This window comes from Caretta caretta, chromosome 10, assembly GCF_965140235.1.
Source record: "Caretta caretta isolate rCarCar2 chromosome 10, rCarCar1.hap1, whole genome shotgun sequence".
NCBI lineage: Eukaryota > Metazoa > Chordata > Testudines > Cheloniidae > Caretta > Caretta caretta.
In genome coordinates this window covers 66,336,778-66,349,757 of record NC_134215.1, presented here as the reverse complement: position 1 = coordinate 66,349,757, position 12,980 = coordinate 66,336,778, and the positions used below count along the sequence as shown (strand labels likewise).

At 40.1% G+C, this 12,980-nt stretch overlaps 1 protein-coding gene across 14 annotated transcripts in view; it reads left to right on the top strand.

Moving 5' to 3' along the window:
- Positions 1–12,980, top strand: part of USP8 (ubiquitin specific peptidase 8) — an 88,714-nt gene that overhangs the window by 11,494 nt on the left and 64,240 nt on the right. For all 14 annotated transcript variants that reach the window (XR_012670270.1, XR_012670267.1, XR_012670263.1 and 11 more), the window contains exons 2-4: positions 9,214–9,390; positions 10,232–10,376; positions 11,074–11,159. Coding sequence is in view for 5 of the 14 variants with exons in the window: in XM_048867314.2 (XP_048723271.2) it covers positions 9,287–9,390; positions 10,232–10,376; positions 11,074–11,159 (335 nt within the window). In the remaining 9 variants the exon portion in view is untranslated. The remainder of the gene's footprint in view (positions 1–9,213; positions 9,391–10,231; positions 10,377–11,073; positions 11,160–12,980) is intronic.

Sequence of the window (12,980 nt, the reverse complement as noted above, 5' to 3'; positions counted from 1 at the left end):
ATCTAGAATATAAAATTAACATTGCATACATTAAACGAATTAAAAACTGACTAATTGATACGTCTCAATGTAACTGTAAACAGGGAATCATCATCTAGCGGGTATGTTTCTAGGGATTCCTGCAGGGATTGGTTCTCGGCCCTGCACCATTTACATTTTAATCAATACTCTGGAAGAAAACAAAATCATCACTAATAAAGTATGTAAATGACACAAATTGCGGGAGTGGTAAATAATGAAGAGGTCAGGTGATTGATTCAGAGCAATCTGGATTGCTTGGTAAACTGGGTGCAAGCAAACAATGTGTATTTTAATATGGCTAAATGTATATATCTAGGAACAAAGAATGTAGGGCCATACTTACAGGATGGTGGACTATCCCAGAAAGCAATGATTCTGAAAAAGATTGGGGAGTTGAGGTGGATAATTAGCTGAACATGAGTTCCCAGTGTGACGCTGTGGCCAAAAAAGGTCCTAATCATTATGAAATCCTGGGATGCATAAACAGGAATCTTGAGTAGGAATAGAGAGGTTATTTTACGTCTGTATTTGGCACTGGTGCAATCACTGCTGGAATACTGCTGGAGTTCAGTTCTGGTGCCCACAAATTTAGAAGGATGTTGATAAGTCAGAGGGTTCAGAAAAGAGCCACTGGGCTGATTAGAGGATTAGAAAACATGTTTTATAGTGATAGACTCAAAGAGCTCAGTCTATTTAGTTTAACAAAGAGAAGGTTAAGGGGTGACTTGACTACAGAATACAGTAAAAGCTGTATTATCCGATCCACTGTATAAGTGTCTCACCACTTCCAATGACTTTGATTCATCTCATTCAGACTCCTACTGCACTAGTAATGTAGATTCATATTCATTTAGAATTTTGATTCTTAAGGAAAACACAACTTCACGGAGAAATTCAAGCCACATTTTATAAAATAGTCTAGGTCGGGAGTTTTCAAGCTTTCATGGTGGGCCACCCTCTTTCCCAGTCAATTGCATGGAGCACTTCCCTGCCCACTGCCAATCAAATAATATTTCTATGTTAAGAAGAGCAATTTTAGAAAACTAAGGTATGTTAGCTTCTTTTAATATGCTTTAGCAGCTTTAGCACTCTGTGACTGGCCAGCTCTCTGGAGACCACCATAGAGTACTACTTTGACCACGAGTAATCCATAGACTATAGTTTGGGAACCATTGGTCCAGAAAATTATGAAGGTGTCAGTACAGTTACATACTTAGGTTGCATTTATTGCAAAGCTAAGTTAGAAATTACAGTAGAAATCTTAGATGAATTTATGAAATCCACAATAAAGCCAAATGTTTATCATGATTGTGTCTGATAGCAAAAGTGTAATAAGTAATCTGTTGATTTCTTTTCAGAAAGAAAGTTACAGTACTCCTACATTCTTTCCTTATTGATTTTATATTTAGTGCAGTAGCATCTGGAGCACCAATCTTAAACCAGTGTCCCATGTAGAGATAGGCAAAACCGTTAAGTGTTTGGCAACTAATTTACCCTTATACTACGAGTTTAGGTCGAATTTAGCAGCATTAGATCAATTTAACCCTACGCCCATCCACATGATGAAACCATTTTTGTTGACTTAAATGGCTCTTAAAATTGATTTCTGTACTCCTCCCTGACAAGGGGATTAGTGCTGTAATTGACATTGCCTGGTCGAATTTGGGGTAGTGTGGATGCAATTCAATGGTATTGGCCTCCGGGAGCTATCCAGGGTGCTCCATTGTGACCACTCTGGACATCACTTTCAACTCAGATGCACTAGCCAGGTACACAGGAAAAGCACCAGGAACTTTTGAATTTCATTTCCTGTTTGGCCAGCGTGGCGAGCTCATCAGCAGAGGTGACCATGCAGTCCCAGAATCGCAAAAGAGCTCCAGCATGGACCAAATGGGAAGTACTGGATCTGATCGCTGTATGGGGAGACAAATCTGTGCTATCAGAACTCCGTTCCAAAAAACGAAATGCCAATATATTTGAAAAAATCTCCAAGGGCATGATGCACAGCGGCTATAATAGGGACCCGCAGCAGTGCCGCGTGAAAATTAAGGAGCTCAGGCAAGCCTACCAAAGAGGCAAACGGCCGCTCTGGGTCAGAGCCCCAGACATGCTGCTTCTATGATGAGCTGCATGCAATTCTAGGGGGTGCCTCTACAACTACCCCACCCCTGTCCGTGGACACCTGCAAGGGGGGAGTCTCATGCAACAGGGATGAGGATTTTGGGGAAGCCGGAGAAGGCACCTCTGGTGAGTGTACCTTTGTAAATATAATACATGGTTTAAAAGCAAGCGGGTTTAATGATTAATTTGCCCTGAAGATTTGGGATGCATTTGCAGCCAGTATAGCTACTGGAAAAGTCTGTTAATGTGTCTGGGGATGGAGTGGAAATCCACCAGGGATGTTATTAAGGGGACATTCAGAAGTGCTTTGTAATGTTAACAGCTTGGTTCACCGTGAAAGAGTCTACCCATTGTTCTCTAAAATGTGACTTTTTAAATACTACTCTCCCTTTTTTTCCTCCCGCAGCTGCAAATGTTTCAATGCTCTCCCAATCATCTCCGTCCCAGAGGCTAGCGCAGATAAGGCTGCGAAAAATAACCGCACTCACGATGAAATGTTCTCTGAGCTCATGCAATCCTCCCGCACTGAAAGAGCTTAGCAGAATGCGTGGAGGCAAACAATGTCAGAGTCCAGGAAAGCAGAAAATGAACGTGAGGACAGGAGGGACGAGCAAGATGAGAGGTTGCGGGAGCACAAGGAGAGGTGGTGGCAGCGTGATGAGAGGAGGCAGGATGCAATGCTGAAGCTACTGGGGGATCAAACTGATATGCTCCGGCGTCTGGTGGAGCTGCAGGAAAGGCAGCGGGAGTACAGACTGCCGCTGCAGCCACTGTGTAACCGCCCACCCTCCTCCCCAAGTTCCATAGCCTCCTCACCCAGACGCCCAAGAACGTGGGGGGGGGGGGGGCCTCCAGGCACCCAACACTCCATCCCAGAGGACTGCCCAAGCAACAGAAGGCTGGCATTCAATAAGTTTTGAAGTGCAGTGTGGTCTTGTCCTTCCCTCCTCCCCTTATTCACCACCTCACCTGGTGCTTCCCTCCTCCTCCACCCCTCCCGGGCTACCTTGGCAGTTATCCCTCTATTTGTGTGATTGAATTAATAAAGAATGCATGATTCTGAAACAACAATGACTTTATTGCCTCTGCAAGTGGTGATCAAAGTGGGGAGGGCGGTTGTCTTACAAGGAAGTAGAGTGAACCAAGAGGACGGGTTTTGATCAAGGAGAAACAAACGGAACTGTCACACCGTAGCCTGGCCAGTCATGAAACTGGTTTCCAAAGCATCTCTGATGCGCAGCGCGCCCTGCTTTGCACTTCTAATCGCCCTGGTGTCTGCCTGCGCATAATCAGCGGCCAGGAGATTTGTGTCAACCTCTCACTCCACCATAAACGTCTTCCCCCTTGTCTCACAGATATTGTGGAGCATAAAGCAAGCAGCAATAACAATGGGAATATTGGTTTCGCTGAGGTCTAACCAAGTGAGTAAACTGCGTGAGCGCGCTTTTAAACATCCAGATGCACACTCTACCACCATTCTGCACTTGCTCAGCCTATAGTTGAACAGCTCTTTACTACTGTCCAGGCTGCCTGTGTACAGCTTCATGAGCCATGGCATTAAGGGGTAGGCTGGGTCCCCAAGGATAACTATAGGCATTTCAACATCCCCAACAGTTATTTTCTGGTCTGGGAATAAAGTCCGACCAGAGTTCCTGAAGATGTGAGTGTCTTGTACCTTTCCTGGCCATCCCACGTTGATGTTGGTGAAACGTCCCTTGTGATCCACCAGTGCTTGCAGCACCATTGAAAAGTACCCCTTGCGGTTTATGTACTGGCTGCCATGGTGGTCCGGTCCCAAGATAGGGCTATGCGTTCCTTCTATCGCCCCACCACAGTTAGGGAGTGCCATTGCAGCAAAGCCATCCACTATGACTTGCACATTTCCCAGAGTCACTACCCTTGATGGCAGCAGCTCAGTGATTGCATTGGCTACTTGGATCACAGCAACCCCCACAGTAGAATTGCCCACTCCAAATTGATTCCCGACTGACCGGTAGCTGTCTAGTGTTATAAGCTTCCAGAGGGCTATTGCCACTCGCTTGTGAACTGTGAGGGCTGCTCTCATCTTGGTATTCTTGCACTTCAGGGCAGGGGAAAGCAAGTCTCAAAGTTCCATGAAAGTGCCCTTGTGCATGCGAAAGTTTTGTAGCCACTGGGAATCATCCCACACCCGCAACACTATGCGGTCACACCAGTCTGTGCTTGTTTCCTGGGCCCAGAATCAGAGTTCCATGGCATGAGCCTGCCCCATTTCCACCAGGATGTCCAAATTGCCGGGGCCCGTAGTTTGAGAGAAGTCTGCTTCCATGTCCTCATCACTCTCGTCACCGCACTGCCATCGCCTCCTCACCTGCTTTTGCATGTTCTGGTTCTGCACATACTGCAGGATAATGCACGAGGTGTTTACCATGCTCATAACTGCCACGGTGATCTGAGCAGGCTCCATGGTATGGCGTCTGCAGGAGAGCAGAGTTGCAGAGGAAGCAGTGGCTGAGGACTGATGCCCTGAGGATAGATATTATAGAGAACGACAAGAGGACCTGCGAGGTGGATTCATGAGAGCAGAGTTGCAGTGGAAGTGGTGGAGGACAACGGTTAGCACTGCGCACATTTCCTGAGGAAGAACACACGTACCTGGGAGCCCATGACAGACAACATGGAGAAATTCGCTATTGAGACCATAGCAGCAGAGCAGAGTTGCAGCGGAAGCGGTGGATGATGACAGTTAGCAGTCCTACTGCACTGTCTGCTGAAAGCAGTATGGCGTCTGCACAGAAAAAAGGCGCAAAATGATTGTCTGCCATTGCTTTCACGGAAGGAGGGGCGACTGACGACATGTCCCTAAAACCACCCGTGACAATGTTTTTGGTCTGTCAGGCATTGGGAGCTTAACCCAGAATTCCAATGGGCGGCAGAGACTGCGGGAGCTGTGGGATAGCTACCCACAGTGCACCGCTCCGTAAGTCGATGCTAGCCACAGTAGTGAGGAGGCAGTCCGCCGAATTAATGCACTTATTGTGGACATACTATTTCTAAAATCAATTTCTAAAAATCAACTTCTATAATATCGACCTAATTTTGTAGTGTAGACATACCCTTAGAAAAATCTTGAAAAAAGATAAGAGGAGTGAAGAAACATGTCTGATAGGAAAAGAAAACTAAATCTAGCACTGTGTGTACATAGCATGATCTTGAGGCTCATAACCATAGGAGAAGATTAGTAAAATCTGGGAGGACATTCGCTTCACTGCTGAGAAATTGTACATATGAATAAGTGGCTAGACTTCTACTTACCTTATTTTCTCATTTAAAAAAAAAATCTTTAGGGTAATTTTGGACCAGATAGAACTCTATATTTATGTAGATTAGATCCCAGATTGAAATTCTAAGGTCAATTTTTCGGAGATATTAGCATCTTTCCCATTTTACAAAATAATTGTCTGTTTTCCATATTGTTGTTTTTCTAGACTAGGGTCGTTTTCATACCAGTGTCAGAATACACACTTAAAGTTATAATACTTGTAAGACAGTTTATAATACTCAATTACCTGCTACTGCTAAGCGTTTCAGAGAACAAGTTATGGAGTACTTGTGGCACCTTAGAGACTAACCAATTTATTTGAGCATAAGCTTTCGTGAGCTACAGCTCACTTCATCGGATGCAAAGTTATGTAACACATTGAACCTTGAAGATATATTTAGAAAGGACTTAAAGCTTCAGGGAAATGAAGTCTTTATTTACAGTCCTTAGAAAAAGACAGAAGCCAGCAAAGCCTGTCCTCTGCAGATGGATTGAACAAGTAATGTGAAAATCTTATTAAAAAGAGAATGAAATCTTCTCACGTAACTGCAGCATTACCCAAAATTTGCTTCACCCTATGCAGAAAAGGCTGTTACCTTGCAAGAAGTACTGTGTGTGTGTGGTATCCAAACTTATCACATCCTTTCAAAGCAGTATTTTAAAAGTATTGAATATCTCTGCATCTTTGCGTATGCCTTTTAGGGGAAGGTTCTTAATTCTGTATTTCACTTAAACTAAACATTTGATGGATTCTTAAATTTTGATGTCTTCAAATCAAAACTGGACGCCTTTATGGAAGTTATGCTTTAGCCAAATACAAATTATACTTAGTCAAACACAAATTGTTCAGAACCAGGGTAAGTGGGTGAAGTTTCATGGCCTCTATGCAGGAGTTCAGACTAGGTGATTTAATTTAACCTTTCTGGCTTTAAACCCTGTGAATTTTTGTTGTTAGTGAAATGTGCTTGTTTGAGAACACAGGCATTTGAAGCCTTCCATTTATTCCCATTTGAGAATGAGGGGATAGTTCATTCTCCTTTCCCATGCAATCTTAGGCTCGCTGCTAAGACTTACAATTGGGGCTTTTAACGTTGTTAGTTTTCTGATATAAGCATCTGACTACTAGGAAATGCGCTGAGACCATCAACTAATTTCACGTAGGCCATGAAACAGTCAGGTGTGGTAACTGCCATAGAGCTCTTTATATCACATGGTCATAACAATCACCCAATTTCTGTTGATAAGCAAGAGAAGTTAGGCTTTTAACTGGTTTATTACTCAATTTTGATAGTAGCCATTCCTAAATTATGGCTTCAAGTTTGAAGAGATAAGTAACAAAGCTTCTTCCTAATGTCAGACCTTGAGGTGTTAAGGTACGCCCTTAACTATATTAAAGATGCATTTAAGCATTGCTTCGGATGACTGTCAGATTATCAAATCAGGAGATAAAAGCAAGAATGTAAATTACTTCTAAATTATAATACTTAGCACAGAGCAATTTAGGAGATTTGTTTATTCCTTATACAGGGCTAACTGGTTTTCTTTTCTTGATGCATTAGTCTGGGAGTAAAAATTAATAAGTAAGGGCAAGTTTTTAGACTGGCCCCTTGTGAACCAGTATTCTCTGTGGTTAAATTAGCAAATCAAGTCCCCGTCCCCCCCTTCTTCTTGAGTAAAGAGAAGATACCCTTTAAAAAAGAAAAGTATTGATTCGTATTTTCTCTTTCCATCAAAATTGAACAGTCTGATTCAATTCAGAATAAAACAAATAATAGTTACTGTAATATACTAATACCGGATAAGGTGGACACATGCAAGACGCCCAGATGTTATGCTGATGGCTGCCTGGAGGAATCTCCCATATGAAAAACATAAAAGCAATTATGTCTAAGCTAGTTATTAATACCTAGAGAGGTGTGGCAAAGATGTTGCCAATTTATGGATTATTGAGGCTTGCCTTCTCTTGGTATGAGCTCTCTCTGCTACCTGTGTATTGCTGGTCACGTTTCTTAGGTAATGTCTGTGTGCAGAGGTCAGCCATAAGCAAGTCATAAATAATTATGCTTTTAAGATTATGAATACATAAAAGGTAGATTTTTCTGATATACATACTGGCTTTATCCTGCAAAGATTCATTTTAATGTAAAGTAGTTTTTCTTCTCCTAAATTTCAGAATTCCTTTCTCTCTCCTCCTGTTGTGCCATGGAGACATCAGATTGCTCCCTTCCCAATTATGTTCCTGGAATTATATTTTAATAACTCCCCCATCATTTTTTGCGGGATTTATTTATATTCATCCAAAAATTCAAAAAATCTGTCTGGCATTGCCAACACACAAGACTAGTAACAGGACTCAGAGGCAATTAACATTTAAATGGTTAGATCCTAAACTTCTATGGTAGTGTTCCTCCTCTTCTGGCTGAGTATTAAAAGCTCAAGGCAATGCCCCAGACAAATTAACAAATCTGCTATTACAGATACAAAATGTAAAAGTATGATAGCTTCCTGTAGTACATGACAATTTGTCTGTTTTTTAAATTTAAATGTTTAAATTTAAAATATTTTCTGTGTACTTAGTAATTTGGTATTAACATTTTATTTAACAGGTTACACTTAACACTATGAAAATAATATAGATACGTTAAAAAAAAAAAGCAGTGACACAATTTTGTCAATTCTTTCCAGTTCTATAATTGACAGATTAGGCACTACAATTCTGTTTCATAAATCAAAATATGCCAAATGATTCAGTTAAGTTCAAAACTGTTCTTTTACATTTAATTAGGTTTTCTTTATTGCATAATTTTCAGAGGGTTCTATTACTAATGAGCTCTTCATTTGAAGTTGAGCAAATCTGTATGTTAAGCTAATTAATCATATAGTCTTATTGCATTAACTCTTTATGCTTCATGTTAAAACCTTGTGACAAAGTTTCTCCTCTACCTTGGTGGGTCCTGCGCTTATTGACAGATTTTGCTCGCCTCAGAGATTCACAGTAGCCCTCAGTTTGGCCACTTTCATGGGTCAAATCTGCCATTCACTCAGATAACCTCATCACTGGCCAGCATGGGGAAAAGGAGGGAGAACAATCCCCATAATGTCTGCTGGTCCACCTAGTGGGTCGGGGGACAGGCCAGGGACCTTCCCCCCTGGTGGGACCCACGGTCCAAATCAACTCCTCCTGTATCCAATAGGGAGTTGGGGGGATGTGGGGAACCCAGGTCCGCCCTCTACTCCGGGTTCCAGCCCAGGGCCCTGTGGATCACAGCTGTCTATGGTGTTTTGTGTAACAGCTGTGTGACAGCTACAACACCTTGGGCTACTTCCCCATGGCCTCCTCCCAACACCTTCTGTAACCTCACCAAAGGACCTTCCTCCTGATGCCAGATAGCATTTGTACTCCTCAGTCCTCCAGCAGCACACCCTCTCAGTCTCCACTCCTTGCATGCACCTCACTAACTGGAGTGAGAGCCTTTTTAAACCAAGTGTCCTGATTAGCCTTAATTAATTCTAGCAGCTTCCCAATTGGCTACAGGTGTCGTAATTAGCCTGCCTGCCTTAATTAGTTCTAGAAAGTTCCTGAGTGTTCTGGAATAGTCCCTGTTATCTTACCCAGGGGAAAGGGACCTGCTTAACCTGGGGCTAATATATCTGTCTTCTATCACTCTCCTGTAGCCCTCCAGCCCAACCCTGTCACAACCTATATTTTAAAAATCATTTGAGGACATTAACAGAATGTGTTCAATAATATCCTATCCTTCTGTTTTCAGAAAAACATCAATATTTAGAGACATTTAAAGAGCCATCCTATCCTTGAAGGGATATAAGTGACCATACATTAACATGCCTGCTGGGGCTTCTGTACCTAAGGAACTGTACCTCTGTACTTCACTGAAAGATCTTAACAAGAAGACAGAAATAAAAGCAGAGAAGACCAGTACAAAAAAGTATGTGAATTTCCTTGTTTAATTGGCTTTGTATTAATTGTTCAAATTCCACAGCTAAGTAACAAGTGATGCAGTGTTTAGTACTTTTATATGCAGATAGTGAAAATGTAAACCAGTTTTCTAAGTAAGAATTAACTCACTAAGTAGCAATGCTGCACTTCTGACCAAATTCCAGCTCAGGTAATTGTGTTGTGTACATTAAATTCCCTCTTCAGTTTCAATTCGACAACGTAGCTTCCCTCAGTTCTGTGTAGTGTTGCTGTGGATTGACAAACTAAATATGGAGAGATCATCCAAGAGATAATGTTTCAACAGTGAAGTAAACATGAGATCTGTGAAAGTTTTTAAAGTGCATTAGGATTCTTCGAGACAACAAGCTATATAAATGCAAGTTATTAACATCAGTTGAAAAATTCAGCCATCACGTGGGAATAGAAAGAGCCTAACTTTGGAATTTGTAGACTGAATCTTCATGCACTTCATTGTATGTTTTCATAGGACTAATGCTTTAAATAAAGAACCAGTCCACTCTGCATTCGAGAGAGAACTGGTTCCGAACAGGTCCTCTGTAGATGGGTTCTTGTTTGAAATGTTTTGAACTGCCATTTTATTTATTACTGAATAATTAAAGTACTGAAAATAAATGAGTAATAGCAAAGAGAAATATAATTCAGTGGGAAAAAAGTAGCTCTGATTTTCACCAATAAGCTTGGATTGTGATGCCGAAGGGCACAGAATGTGAACATTTAAGTCAAGAGTTCATTACAAAACTAACTGTTCTTTTGAAAGGTAGGTCAACAATTGTGGTTTTTTTAATTGACCCTTTTCCTCCCATTTCAAGTTATGTGCAGAGTGCCCTTAAGATCTTCAAGGCAGCGGAGGAATGCAGATTGGACAGAGATGAAGAAAAGGCCTACGTCCTATATATGAAATATGTGACTGTATATAATCTTATTAAAAAAAGACCTGATTTCAAGCAACAACAGGTATATATCTTTCCGACTGCATTTTTTATATTGACAGAAGTACTTCGAATCAGTGGTCGTTATAGCTGAAGTTTTTAGGTGTCGTTGAAAGAATTACATGGGTGTACATTACTGAAACAGTAATTTCAGTAAAGGAATTATATTTATTTAAATAAACTTTTGTAGCTTGTGTTGAAAAGTGAGGCAATCTGTTATTGTAAGCCTTCTTTATTACTTTCCAATACAGTACACATTGCTAATTACATCGGCATATAATCTACTGGACATCTAAATAGTAATGAGTCCCGTTGCTATCTTTCCTGGTAAAGTGCTTTTCTGGTACAAAACTAAATTGATTATTATTTATTCCTTTAATTAAGATAAATGTTTTTCTCTCTCCCAAACTTGTGACCAGAGCTTGTTAACATTATTACAATTAAATATTAACATACTTATGAATATTTGCCTTGTTTATATATAGTGTGGTATTTTTCTTAAAACATTGAAGAGAAGAATCTCTCACTTTATCTACAGAGCAACTATGTCAATAATATAAAATTACTTTTAGTTAATTTTTTTCCTTCAGTAGGTAAACTTTAGTGTGCTGTAAACTAGGTGTTAAATGTTGTTCTTGGTAGTGTCTGCAGAAGTATTCTATCCTGTATGCACATTGTGCAGTATTAACTGTATGCTGGGGTGGTCCTTGTTGTTGTTTTAGGATTACTTTCATTCTATACTGGGACCTACAAACATAAAAAAAGCTATTGAAGAAGCTGAAAGACTCTCAGACAGTCTGAAACTGAGGTATGTGCAACGTTTTTTACAAAGTAATATGTAAATATTGCTGAATATTTGAAATTTGTGCATCTGCTGCTGTAGTTTTGCCTTTTTTTGACATTGTTTGCAGTAGTTGCTGATACCTGTAATCCAGAGAGATTAAACTTTCTGATTGAGCCTTTTATTCAAACTAGATTTCATTTGCCATCATTCATCCCAGTCACTTCAAACCCATGTACTTAGATCTACCTAGTTTCTCTCCAACTTTTAATAAACAAAACTTTGTGCAACATCAACAAATGTCAGCTGCTGTTTTTCATTAATGTATACACAAATCAGAGCCTCCAATGAGAACCTCTCGATAATTGCTATTAGTCACTCTGCTATCACGAGTCCTTCCCAAGTGTTCTTTCCTGTCACGTGATCATATTAAGGCCAGGTGTATACCACGCGCACTTTGCCGGTATTCGTATACCAGTATATTCTACTGGGAAATTGCTGCTAGTGTGGATGCAGGTTTTACCCGCAAAACTGTACTTTTGCTCAAAGGCAGTGTTTTTGAAAGATTCTTTTTTGGTAGCTTATGGACTGTCTCAAAGGAACAAAGTGTGAGGGTTGATACAATGGCTAATTGTTTCAAGTGTATTGTGGAAATGTGTACTTGAGCAATTAAAATATGTACTGACATGTTTAGAGATACTTACAAAGAAAAAAGTGGCTCCTCTACAGTCACAGAAGCCACTTTACAATAAGTATATGAACCAATTTACTTTACTATTTTTTTGACATCATTTTTTTCCTGGAGAGTAATTAGTTACCAAATTTAAAACTCTGGGAGGTTCAGGTAGTAAAACACTATTTGCCTTGAAGTAGGAGAATTCCAATAGGGATAATCCAATTTGCACATCATAGAAGCAGTAGAAAAATTTGACTTAATTCATTTTGTAAAAATTGTATTCATATTTTTAAGTGATGGCTAGATATTCAGTATTGCTGAGATTCAATACTTAAAAGCATGCTTAAGTCTCCCTTGAAGTTAAGGGGAATGAAGCGTGTGCTTATGTGCTGTCTCAAATAGGGATGCTTCCTGAATCAGTGCTTGTGTCACTAACTAGAAACTACATGGAAACGTCAGAATGCAAACTTGCAGCCTCATCCTTGTGGAATGTCCATTACACTGATAGTGAACTAGTATGTGACCGGTACATTTGGCATCAGTGATGTAGTTTACTAATTGAATGTTCCTGATTTCACTTGGACAGTCCAGTGATTGAATTGATGACTTTCAAGTATTCATAATTAGCTAACATCTCATTAAGGTAAATAGTCATTCATATGAGTCCTTGTTTACAATACTAGACCTATCTTTACAATGAGAGGCAAAAAACTTTTTTTTTTTTTTTTTAAAAATAGGGTAGGCGAAATGTCTTAAAAAAACAGACACCTAAATAACTGACCTGATTTTTTTTTTTCAGAAGTTCTGAGTATCCAGTAACTCTTACTGACTTTATTGGAACTCCAGTGTTTGAATTCTTGAACAATGACTGCTGGGTGCTCAAAACTGTTGAAAAAAAAATCAGTCCACTTATTTATGTACCTGATGCACATAATTAGTTGTGATTTTTCTGATGCAGTCAGTCTTAAAAATATACTGAATAAAGACTAGGCTGAAGACTTCTCTGGCTGAGAAAATATAGAAAACTGTAGGCTCAGTTATTCTTACAGTAATTAGCTATTAGTGATACTGTTACTTATTAGATGCCAGACTAGATTTTCTTAGCAAAAATGTGCCCAGGGAGAATGACTAATACATTCTGGTGTCAACATTACTTAAATTTTATAAGTAAA